The sequence below is a fragment of the Pempheris klunzingeri genome, chromosome 20 (assembly GCF_042242105.1).
Source record: "Pempheris klunzingeri isolate RE-2024b chromosome 20, fPemKlu1.hap1, whole genome shotgun sequence".
NCBI lineage: Eukaryota > Metazoa > Chordata > Actinopteri > Acropomatiformes > Pempheridae > Pempheris > Pempheris klunzingeri.
This window is the reverse complement of record NC_092031.1, coordinates 7,293,078-7,306,076: the sequence shown is the minus strand read 5'-3', so window position 1 is coordinate 7,306,076 and position 12,999 is coordinate 7,293,078. Positions and strand designations below refer to the sequence as shown.

General features: G+C 41.4%; 1 protein-coding gene across 2 annotated transcripts in view; it reads left to right on the top strand.

Moving 5' to 3' along the window:
- dock1 (dedicator of cytokinesis 1) overlaps nucleotides 1-12,999 on the top strand; it is a 172,129-nt gene that overhangs the window by 34,667 nt on the left and 124,463 nt on the right. For both annotated transcript variants that reach the window (XM_070851297.1, XM_070851296.1), the window contains exons 16-19: nucleotides 349-421; nucleotides 3,597-3,700; nucleotides 4,282-4,465; nucleotides 11,231-11,328. In XM_070851297.1, coding sequence (XP_070707398.1) covers nucleotides 349-421; nucleotides 3,597-3,700; nucleotides 4,282-4,465; nucleotides 11,231-11,328 — 459 coding nt within the window. The remainder of the gene's footprint in view (nucleotides 1-348; nucleotides 422-3,596; nucleotides 3,701-4,281; nucleotides 4,466-11,230; nucleotides 11,329-12,999) is intronic.

Below are 12,999 nucleotides of genomic sequence, written 5' to 3'. Positions count from 1 at the left end.
TTTGAAGCATATATAGACAGTGATGAATATTAAACCCTATAGTAGATTAAATGGTTAATGTGGTGACAGCAGAAATGCATATAAATGTGAAGTTAGTGATCTATGACAGCTGAAGGACCACACCAGTGGTTTTGCGTGTTTTAATTCATTTACCACAAATCACTTTATACTTTACATCGCAACTAACACTTTTGCAAATCATTGGTTTCAATTAATTTCTGTACAGCATGACAATCTACAATTTAGGTCTAATTCTGCTCCCAGTGTGTCCCTAAAAATCTGCTTTGCAAGTATATGTCCATGGGTGAGGATGTCTCACATGGTCTCTTGTCTGTCCCTTTATATTAGGTTGCAATTCCTATTGAAGACGTGAACCGGAGCCACTTACGGTTCACTTTTCGCCACCGCTCATCGCAGGACTGTGAGTACAAATGTCAGAGTGTGAATAATAATTTTTGGTGAAGACCAGCTGCACAATTGGCTGCTAATCTATCCACAGCAAAAATAATGGAAAATATCCAATCCAAGCAGATGTGTTGCACGGTGATAAATACTTTGAAGCTCACCCTTTGTCACATTAATCAGAGACATTAGTCTGTCTCTACATAAAGCAGCATCATGGAGTGGCTTGTCAGAGACTACAGCTGGGATGTGAAAAATGCCTGAGGGGACTAAATTGTTTATCAGGACCAGTGTCGAGCTGAATGCAGCCAGTGTTGTATGTCCTTCTGTTTTTTAACATCATTTTTAATTTTGGGGGTGTAGAGGGCAGGGAAGCCTGTTACTGGCAGCCTTGCCATCCCATCTGCCTGCCACATGGCGAGGCCATCCCTCCAGCAGCAGGAGTGGTGCAGGGAAAGGGGTTTTTGGAGTGGTAAGAGGAGCCATGACAGGCGTATATTTATTAAACAATCAATTCATATGACAGGGAAAGCAAAGCAGAATTGGGAGGATATCAGCACGGGAAAGTAAACCTTTTCCCTAGTCAAGTAATCTGCAGCTGCTGTCATCCTCCAGTTCCAAAATCCTCCAGCTCTTTTTGCTTCTCACCTGCGTACAGGTGGTTTGGAGGAAATAGCCAGGTCTCAGAGATCAGCGCTGGCTCATAATCCACTTGGAGAGCCTTCTTGTCATGCTTGGCACCTTCCCTCTGCAGCTAATGCTGTTACGAGGCATGCCTTTGAAACTCTGTGACTTGCTGTTATCTTGCTGTAACGGTTGCTTTAGAAACTGGCTCACCTCGAGTGACTGTGGAACTGCAGGGGCATGCTGATGCCGCCAAACTTAAACTTGTCACAATTGACAATGAAGACATATGTTTTAAAGGTGTAATTCTGCACTAAGTAACCTGCCTACCTGCAAACACTGTAGGTGTTACATTTACTTTACCGCTCTGCTTTAGCTTCTCCATTTCATTACCGGTAATGGACAATTGATAACATTTTTCCACCCTATCACGGTGTGTTGAACGTTTTCACCTCAGTGTGTAAATGATCTGTGTTAAAAGTTGATGCAGGTTTTTGCAACTTGGATTTTCACATGACTGGGATTTTCCAAACTAGGATACTAATAAACACCCTCATTACCTATTCTGTAAGTGACGACTCCATGATATTCATCCTTGTAAGGCAGAGTGCAGATATGACAGTAGCTCGAAATATGTCTGCATTCTACTGGCGATGCACTTTTTCAACGAAATAGGGAAATACTTTCCCCCTCTACATGTGAAGACTTCTTGAAGAAAAGCAGAGCAGAGAAGGTCTGTCAAACGAAGCTTGTGTCCTTCCTGCTTCCTCCACTGCTGCTAGCAAGCACTGAACTTTTAATAGAAACACACAGTGACAGAGCTGCTCATCAAGGCCACTACTAGAACTCAGTATCTCAGTCCCCTGGTTCAGAATCAGGCCAGCTCTAACACAGTGCATCAGACTACCACTCCAACATTGTCAGGGATCATCAGACTGATGGCTGCTATCACAGATGCCGCCGTGGCTGTAAGAGATCCCCGTCATCTTTTCACTTCTGTTTCATCTGTCATTATGCCACTACCTGGTGAGTGGGGTAGAGGGTAGGCTTTAAAATGTGGCACCGTATGCTCCACATAAATCTGAAGTGACAGCCCACCTTAGAGGTGGAAATCTGCAGAACTTCCACACAAACTTGACTTTGATTGGCTCAAAAAAGTAGCTCTGTCCTGAAAGTCACTTTTTCCCCTAAATGTCGAAGAGTTTGGAACCCTCAGCGCTCCTTAGGAGGTCACTAATACATTTTTCTCAACTGGGTATAATACGCACAGTGTTTCCCTCCACTGGTTCCTCTCAAGACAGCCCAGCAATTATTCACTGGCGAGGCTGCAGGCAGCAAACCAATGAGGGGATTTATGCAGATAGAATACACAAGATACTTCGATGAATCATGTCTCCCCGCACGTAAATTTGAGCTTGTTGATTCACAATGATGATATATGTGGTCCTATCCAAACGCTTGGTTACAGGACAAAGTCATAACTCTCTTGCTTGTTTACACAGCGCTTCCCCTCAACACCTCCAAATACAGTCACACACATGTGTGCGCACACACACACACAAGCAATGAGCATATTTTCTCCACCCTAGTGGGATTACACAAGCTGTTCACAGCTGCAGCCTTGAGATCAAGTACAAGTGTATTCATATGCTCACGGGAAATGGATGTACAAGATATATTAATCGAAATCTTGTTGCTTGAGTATCAGCAATAAATAACTTTTTAAATAGTGGAATATTTTCTTTTTTTTTTTAAAGAAGCTAATGTGTTTTTTAAAAAAGAAAATCATGTATATTTATATAATCATCAAACAAATTTTCAGATGTTGAATATATCAGTTTTTAATTAAAGGGCAACTCTGGTACTGAAGCAATTCCAATACTTTTTGTACCCACCAGTCATTTAAAATCCAAAATATGTAAAAAATTATGCCCCGCTTGAAAAATACCAGTCGTTCTTTAACCATGTTTTGTCATCACATCTTGCACAATTTCTCTTAATACAGTAGAAGTAAAATAAAGTGTCTTCCTCGTTGAAGGAAAGGAAACAAACGGCTCGTGCACAGATACATTCACAGCATTAACCCTCCAGTCTTGGGGTGAAATGGCCGTTTTTTTTACTACTTTTCATTTTACCTTTGTGTTTCCCATTAAAACTGTTTAGCTTGCTTTCTTTGTGTTTGTGTCTTTGACGCCGATGGGCGGTCCAAGACTCTGAAGAGTTAATACGGACATCAGACTGGAACAGTAGATTCTTGTGCCAACTCAGGAGCTGACTCAGGGCCTATAGCGCTGCGATTTACATGAGGGATTATCTGTTTTATTGTCTGCTAGTTTGTTAATGACTTGCAGTAAAGTCGGCCATGTAGCAGGGTTCACTGCAATGGAGCATAGCAGCTTACAGCTCGCAAATATACACAAAAACCAAGCACACATTTTAGTAAAAAAAACAATAAAAAAAAAAAAAGAAACGCAGAAAAGTATGTATTAACAATCAATTCCAGTCATCAGCATGTCCTACAATCTGCTGTTTTCTGTCTTCCTCATGTCAGTCTATTCTTCCTTCCACAGCCAAAGACAAATCAGAGAAGATATTTGCCTTGTCCTTTGTGAAATTGATGAGGTATGATGGGACCACTCTGAGGGACGGCGAACATGATCTGATTGTGTACAAGGTAAATACAAAATATCCCATAACACAGTTAGAAGTCAGTGTGTGGTGTTCTGGTATGATTGTTATTGGCTGCCTACCTGCTGGGCCAGCCCACACTCCTCATGACCACAACAGAAATGATTGGGTGTCTTATTAGTAGCTACTATGATAATAGCTTCACTGACTTCAGTGTTGAATTGTGTAGTTGGTACGCATCAACCCCCACAGTGAAATTAAATTACTTTCCAATTAAAATCCTTTGTGTAATGATACCTTTGCGTTACAGTGCCTATTTATGTTAATTAGAAAGTTAATGTGAGAAGAATTCCCCCAATTAGATTTTTCTTTCTCTTATATTTTGCATTGCTGTTGTCAGTCAGGGTTGCTGCTTGGCAAGGAGTTTTGTTACTACTCTCACACACAAAAACTGGCAGAAAAACTGGTTGAATAGTCGTATACACAAGGAAAACACATCCTAAAAAACCCACAGAAATAGAACATAGCACTTCCTTACAACACAAAAAGCAGATATAGATTCTGCAAAAATGAATCATGAGGCAATTGTAAATTGGAAGTTGACTGAGTTTTATTGTGGGAAATCAGGCAGAAGCAAAGAAGCTGGAAGACTCATCACTGTACCTGAACCTACCTGCCACGAAACTGGAGCTGGAGGAGAAGGGTTACTCCGCCACAGGGAAAAGCTCCCAGAACTTGGGCAACTGTACCATCAGCAAGGACTCCTTCCAGATCTCCACTCTGGTCTGCTCCACCAAGCTAACACAGAACGGTAACAGCTCCTATACTGCAGTAGCTCTCATGTCTTTTACTATTCTGTTGTCTTTTATCTTTTTCTGTACAAGGTGTCCCCTCTCTGAAGGAGAGAGCCATGCAAATATCTATGCAAACCTTCACAGAGAAGTGTGTTATGGGTAACTGTAGGTCGCACCTCCCAAATGTAGTGCAGACTTGTCAAATAAGCTGATTGATCCAACACCCTTCTGGGAATTTATCTCCATTTTTATGCATCTGTGCCGGCAACAGCTGTGGCCAAAGGCATTATGTCGACAGTCGTGGCCATAAATATTCGGTTTCCAGTTTGTCTGTCCGTCCATCCATCTGTTCCATTCTTGTGAACGTGATATCTCAGGAGCACCTTGAGGGAATTTCTTTAAATTTGGCACAAATGTCTGCTTGGACTAAAGGATGCAAGGAATAGATTTTGATAGTCAAATGTCAAAATTCAAAGCTCAATGTCACTGTGAGCTCAAGCCCGTCCATTCTCACGACCAGTCATGAAGTCTCAGAAACGCCTGGAGGGCATTTCGTTACATTTGGCACAAATGTCCACTTGGACTCAGGGATGTACTGATTAGAATTCATAATTATGACAAAACGTCACACATTTTATATCAAATGTCAAAGGTCATCTTCACTGTGGCATCATATGTTCTGAAAAAATGCTTTCTGACCGTTCATCCTCATAATTCAGGAACAGAAGAGGAGATTGTGACCATATTACACATTTGGTTGGATATTGAATTTGTGACTTTAATCTTGTCTGGACAGATGTGGATGCAAAATGCAACTGACTTGTTGGTGGAGGCATACAGCCGCAATTGCGGTATTCTAGTTTATTAAGAGCTTAAATTCTTCTTAAAACCACTTTGTGTCATTGCCCATCTTGTCATATTTCCAAAAATGTATTGTATGATGATGAATCCAGATTCCTTCTCGCGTTTTTATACCTAATTTCATTACCTAATTTCCTCCGTGTTTTCTTTACATTGTGGTTTACTAAACTTGCTTCCCGTCCATAGGCGCATCAGTATCATTCTTACATTTACTTGTATAAAGAACTCTCAATGAAGAAAAGAGGTTTTTCAATGTATTTGGATTTTGAAACCAGCCTCGGGCCACAGCATCTGGTTTTGAAAGACAGATTATCCATGCACAGTAACCATATATCACTGAAATTAGGACTGCTGGACCTCTTCCATCCTTCACTCCTTCCACCTGGTTTTTACACGTGTCCTCATGTTGGACATTTGCCTTCGCTCAAGGGTTTCCTCCGGCCTTTTCTCCCTCTAACCTACTTTCTCCTTCTCATCTCCTTTCTGTCAGGCAGTCTCAGTCAGTCCATCTCTGTTGACGGACGACAGCTCTGCTCTGTTTGCTACTGTCAGTCTGGAGGAGTATTTTTTTTTTTCCTCAGAGGGTGGTGAGGATATTTACACTTATTAAACTAAGGAAATCACCAATTCTGCCCTGTGGCTCATGGATTATGGATTTTAGCCTCTTGTGCTCCCCCAGCTTTTATGCATGTTTATAAATCTCAACAGACATTACTGTAAACTTGCTTGGACTGGTTAGCATATCCAGTATTTCCAGTGTTTATAATGTTGTGGTTGTCTCCTTGTGGATTGTGTGAAAAGCTGGTCTGCTGTGTGAGTGGTCAAATGCTCCTAGCTCTGATTTCACAGTTACTCTAACCAGAACCATCCCAAATGTCTGCTTGGCTTTCCTCTGAGCACAAGGCATTGTGCCTCTTTGTTTTTTTCGCCTACATGCTGGTGACAGCAGCTGCCGGGGGCATTATGTTTTCGGTTTGTCTTCCATTTGTCCTTCCGTCCTGGTCTCGTGAACGTGGTATCTCAGGAAAGCCTTGAGGGGAATTTCTTCAGAGTTTGAACAAAGATCCACTTGGTCTCAAGGATGAACTCAAATGTCACAGTTCAAGGTCACTGTGACCTCACGTCCATCCCACTCTCGTGAACGATATCTCAGGAACGCCTGGAGGGAATTTCTTTACATCTGGATTAAACAAACAAAGGAATTTTTACTGTCTTTTGCTTCAGTGAACTTACACTCTAATAGACATGTTCTCATGTGTTGTGAGTCCAGTCCCTTTTGGTATAGAGTTGGACTCCCTCTCCCTCCCACTCCCTCTCCCTTGACCAGGACAGGGGCCTCCTGTTCCTCTGCTAGTCCACCTCAAGCCCATTTGTTTTGCTGGAAATGAGCCTCAGGTGGTTTCTCTATCAGTCCTCTGCACTCCTCTTTAAACAGTCACTTAGACTAAACATATTTCATGTGAAGACAGCATGTCTCACTGGAAATTAATCACTGACACATCCATTTAGCCAAACAAAAAAACCCCCCACTTAATACTGTTTACTAAATTACTTTAAATACTTCTACATATATTCTACAAGTCTCGACAAACATGGATGGAAACTGGAACTTGACTGGTTGGCAGAGGCATACAACCGTGAGATGGTAATTCTGGTTTTGGTATGCAGGACTGAGTCACCATTTTAATTAGAGCCAAAATGAAAGCTTCCTCGTTCCTCTCAGTGTTTTCGGCCACAGCCTGAAAGAGTGAGAATTAAGAAGGGACAGATTCACCGTAGGCTAACTTTAACTGGAATTGAAATTAATTGTTTTAGTTGCCCAAAGCAAATACCCTGTTTGAATGAGGAATGTATCGTGCCCTTATGTTTTTATTCATGGTAACCCAAAGATAATTTTAAATAGTCAACCAAGGGCAGAATGAAATAAATGCTTGGAGTGAATCGTTGAAGCAAATTGATGTTGTGTGTGGTTCAGCACTTTGCAGTCTTTTTGTAGCATTAGAGCACCCACTGTATAAAAAAACAATATTAACCTGTTTTTCTGTACTTAATAGGATACAATTCTTTTGACACTTAAAATCATCCTTTCAGGAATAGTAAGTAAAATAAGCTTAGAGGAGATCAGCAACTTATTTGTGTTCTCCATTTTTTTCATTCTATTAAAAAGAAATTACAACTTGGATCTTATTTTTGACCAATATTTCTGGTATGATAATGAAAACATTGATTCCCTCAATGACACTCTAGACAGATTTTCCACACTACTTTATTTGAAGGTAAAGCTGAAAGCAAGCGCACCCAGTATACGCGTGACAATCCCTCACCACACGGGAAACTACCACAAGTACAGCAGATCAAAACTGAACCAGGAGTTTAGTCTGTATACTACGATGGATGTTTTCAACACTGGCTCATTGAAAATGTATTTTATTGTTCACCTTTGCCATGTATCTTTTCCATGTAAGTGTAGCCAACCAAACAGGTTTGTTTAAAGCCTGTATGATCGACCTTCAGTTGAAATTCTCTCTTTTCCTGGCAGCTGATTGACAGATTTCAGATATGGAAGCTTTATGTGACATTATGGCAAATCTTTGGTGTCTAACAAAGACCTGCATGGAGGAAAAAGTTTTTTTTTGTTGCTGTTGCTCTCCTAGAAGTAGCCCTGATAATATGCACAATAAAGCTTCCGTGATGAGTTCACTGCAGACCCCAGAAAGATTTTGTGTGAAAGAGGGGGGCAGTGCGTGTTGTTACAGTAATGTTCCTTTTGATGGTTATTAAGTTTAGTCTGCGGTATAAATTGTCATTTAAATACAGTCATAGGCTCCCTCCTACTCTCCTCAGTGGGTGGTGATGTTGGCAGATGAGCAGCCTCTGGTTCAGAAGTAGAACCTACCAACACTGATTATACTAGAGAAGCATGTTAGTAACTCAAACCCCTGTCTAAACTTCAGATGTACAGTAAATAACATCGAAGAAGAAATCTATCAGCACCATTCTCTTTCTCTATTTTTACATCTTGCTTTTCTGTCTATGCTTTCCTTTTTTCCCCTGTGTGAGAGAGATGGGCAGCAGTTTGTGTCCTGGTGAGATGATTCAGTTCCATAGAGCAGCTCCACTGCTGATGTTTACCTGGCACTTTGTGGTGATAATTTGCAAGGCACCAATAGGTGCTTGGGGATCAGACTGCCTCGTCACTGCACACTGAGTTTGATTAAACAGAGAGGTTTGTGTATGTGTGTGTTTGTGTGTGGTCCCCCAGGATATATCATCCCACGCCAAAGCTCTAGGAAAAGGTTTGAGTTCTTTTAATAAAGCATCACAGAGTGAATCTATCTCTGACTGTGCCAGAGCCTGCCTGCTTTATTAAAACCCAGAAGCTCTTTAAAACTCCCACCCAAACAGCTAGCTCAGTCAGTCAGTGACTGACCCTTCTCTATTGTTGCACAATATCTTTTTTTTTATTTCAATTTTCTGTCTATTCTGATCTCTCGTTTATGACTTTAGACCTTCCAACAGCATTTGTGATTGAATGGCAAATAGCTGATTGACAAAACTTCTAAATCTCACTTGAGAATCGATAAAGGAAGTGCTGATTTTCTCTGTGGCACGCTACTCTAAATGAGTCAGGTTGGTTTGAAGTGTTGGTAAATGGTGAATGGACTGGAATTGCTGTGTATATAGCAGCGCTTTACAAGGTCCTGTTTGGTCATTGGTCAAAATAAGCTATTTTTAGATTTTGCATTGGGCTCTGGGAAATTATGGTGTCAATTTTTCCACTAGTTTGCAACACATAATGAATGATATGGAACATATTAATCAATAATGTAAAAAAATGTTAGTCACAGCCTTAAGGTTGTCTAAATGTCTCCATCATTTGCTCAATTAACGTTCACTTCAGACTAACCAGTTGCTCACACGATGTCTTTCCTGAAGACTTACACGGGTAACGGGAAAAAAGCCATTTGAATGCGTCTTGCAACAGACTTTTTGCTTCATACACGTCACCTCATCCCTGACCCCAACATTGGAAATGAAACGCTCTTTTTAATTAAGCCAGATTTATGCAGGCGGTCTCCCAGCACTGGGAGCTTGTGTGAAGTGGCTGCTGGCTCTCCCCTGGGTATTTACAGTGTGCTCCACTAAACGGGGGCTGGAGGAGGAGCACAGATCTAATGACAGCAGAGGCGGTAGAGCACCTGGCCTGGTGAAAGATGTATTAACGTGCTGCTCCTACCTTGGCTGGAAGAAGAGAAGTATTTTGTGAAAACGTTGTTTTAGAGGAGATACGTAAGGTTTATACTGTGTGTAACACTGCTGCTGTGTTACTGTGTTGTAATTGGCTACAAAAAAACCTCTTAAAATGTATTGCCAAATACAAGGCTGCTACTATTTAAAAAAAAAAAAAAAAAAAAGCAAGCTATTAAGACTTGTTAGTGGTTGTGTTTGCTTGTAAAAATGAACAAAAAAATAGCTCTCGTCAGGCAAGATGTACTATAAACAAACATTCAAATGGTAATGTGAAGTCTTTTGCATTTCAGTTGTGCAGTGACAATGTAACCAATTTCCTAGAATTAATTATTCCACCACTCTCCATCTGCCAGTTTTGTAGCTTTTGAATTTGGCTTCGTACAAAGGCATCCATTCTCAAACAGATGTTATTTGTTGAAGGCACACAGTGATTTTCTTGCACCTCCTAGGCAAAGCAGATCTCCCCCACACCCTGCCTCACTGTCCCATGTGTTACAGATGGTATGGCCTCTAACAGCAGTGCCCCAGTGGGACTGAGCTGTGTGATGATTTATTCTTGTTTCATTCCATTTGTCTCTCTGAGGTGTTAAACTGTCAATTTTCAAATCTATATCTCCTTAGGGAGGGGAATCCCTGATAGTTTAGACAGGGTCTTGTGAACCCTGATAGGTTGTCAGGTTTGCACACAAGAGGCATCCATCACAGGGTGGCCTTTCTTGATTGGCTCTACCATAGCCAATCAGGTATGGCAAACAGAGAGGGGGAGTAGCTAGGGCGTGGGTCCAAGGAAGGCCTGAGTTCCAAAGAGATAATGGGAGCCAAGTAAGTCAGGCAGGGCTCATCTCTAAACTATATTCCCAGAGCTTAGTTGCTTTTCCTGTGTAGGCTTGAGTTGTGGAGGTACAGAACAAATATCTTGTTTTATTGCGTCAGAGCCCGACGTGATGTCAGGCCCCGATGCATTAAAACAAGTATTCCAGCGATTTAGTATTGGACTTCTGAAAAGTTTGGGGACTTCTGGAAAAAAATGTAAAAAATAAAGATGTTTCAAAATTGATGCAGCAGAAGCAGAATTGTGTCATCTTCACACTTCTCATAACAAAACCCAGAGTAATCCTTGAGAAAGCTTCCTTAGAGTCACAGAACACATAAGGGACAGAAGTAAACTGATCTTGATGTTAACAGTTGGTGAAGTTGGCGTCTAAACTGACTGATGTCTCTCTACACTCTGGCTTACACCTTTTGGAAAACAAGTGTCTTTTGTCCGAGGAAACTCTCTTACTGTTATTCACAGGTCGGGATATACAGGGCCTTAACAAATTGACGTGAGACTAAAAGCTCCCAATTTGATAATCTGCCAAAGGTGGTCTAAACGAGCGCTCCCCTGAGCGTGGTTAATCACATCATGACTCATCCTCTTGTGCCTAAAATGATTTTCCATGATTAAAGTGAGAGATCTAATATAATGACTAACGCTATATTAAGAAAATTTACAAACTGCCGTGTGTGTCTGAAACATCTTAAACAAATGACTGACGTAAGCGCTCATTGAATTCAAATGTTCAACCTGAATAGTCATTTCTTGCTCCCTCTCCACTGCCTGCATTACCATTGGCAGGATGAACATACCCCTTTGTTTTGTGGTAATGGCTTTGTTTGTTACTTTTCAGTGGACCTTCTTGGCCTGCTGAAGTGGCGCTCCAACACCAGCCTGCTGCAGCAGAACCTTCGTCAGCTGATGAAGGTGGAAGGTGGCGAGGTCGTCAAGGTCAGAACGACATCATCCCCCACTGTGCTGATTACACTAATGTCTAATGTCTTCGTTTTGATGCTGAGTCACAAAACTTTGGTGCATTGAAAGCTGGAGCAGAAACGAATGCTCTTGACTCACTTTTTGTGGTAATTTTTTATATCCTTGAAAGTGCACCTCATCCGTTAGCCTGGATACACATTAGCAAAAACAAACAACCACAGCTGGTGACAAAAACGGTACAGTCACAATCCTTACTGTTTCTGAAAGCCACAGCTTCTTGGCAGCAATTTTACAAAGTATTACACTGCCTGTCAGAGCTGAACAGGTTGCTGTTTTTTTTCTTTGTATGTGTTGTTTTTTTTAGTTATTTTCTTATGTCTACAGCAAGGAGGGAGCACCACACAAACAGCGTACTGAAGGGGAGGAGATGACCTGCTGTCAGAAGTATAGGCAGGCCCTTTAAGTGCTCTGTGTGGGGCAGATGAATAAATTATTCTCTAGAGAAACTTTTGCGGGTTGGGGGCCTGGCAGATTGCAGTGTATCTGAGGAAGTACTTCACCCAGACAGTTTTGATCAGGCCAGATAGATGTGCCAACCACAGCTGGACCTGTTCATTAAACCACAGGGGTGTGATTATTATTACCACCACATTAGCACTCAATCCCTCCAAAGCACCCCGAAGCTTGCGGTGTGCAATTAGAAAACCTTTTAATCTTGGCATTTAAAACACAATTTATCAATAGGTTATGTATGCATGGGCTTATACACTGTATTAGACAATATGCACAAAGATGAAATCAGAGATGAATCCTGGGAGAGTTTTGGAGGGTTTCCTGTTATGTTTTTCTTCACAATACCCGTTTTTCTTACTCCTTAATGTGATACTGGTTTTTAGTCAACAGGGTACTCCTCCCCCCGTCTCTGTCATGCAGCCTGGCCCGTGTGAGATTGAATTGTGCTTTAAACTCAATACAGCACACACTGTGTTTGTTTCTTGTTGAGAACATGATGAATCTCATCCATCCTGAGATGACAGACCAAGAAGAGTATAGAGCAATATATCTGTTTCTGACACTTTTACATCTGTTTTTACATTGCCTCAGAATTGGCTGGGTAAATGGAGCATGTGTCCCCAGAGAAGGAGGTTGTGTATAGTTAGTGTATCTTGAGTTGCTTCTGACAAGGAAATTATTACTGTCTTCATGTCTCATGTTAACAGCAGTAAAAGGTGCGTAATGGGTAGCGCATAGCACTGTCAGAGCAGAACTTCACTTGGAATGAGGTTACACTGTATCCGGATCATTACTGAAAAAATATTAAAGGCCCCATATTATACAAAATGCACTTTTCAGCATAAATATATAACCCTCGTGTTGTTAGAGACAGTTAAACTTGGAGAAAAGACCACCCTCTCTCTATTTCTTCTGCTCCAGCTTTCGGTAAATGTGTGTGTAAACATGCCGTTTAGTTTCGGCTCCCCTTATGATGTCAGAAGGGGTCGTGTGACCTCCTCCAGGCCTTCAGCAGGTGGACCGTCTAAAAACCCTCCTAGTCCACCTCGCTGTCTGCCATTATTTATTTTGTCACTCAAACCAGTTTCTGCCAACATAAAGATATCGAAGGCGAGAACGGAGCAGCAGATGGTTCTGCTCTTCGGTTCAGATATGGATCGTTCAGACAGATAG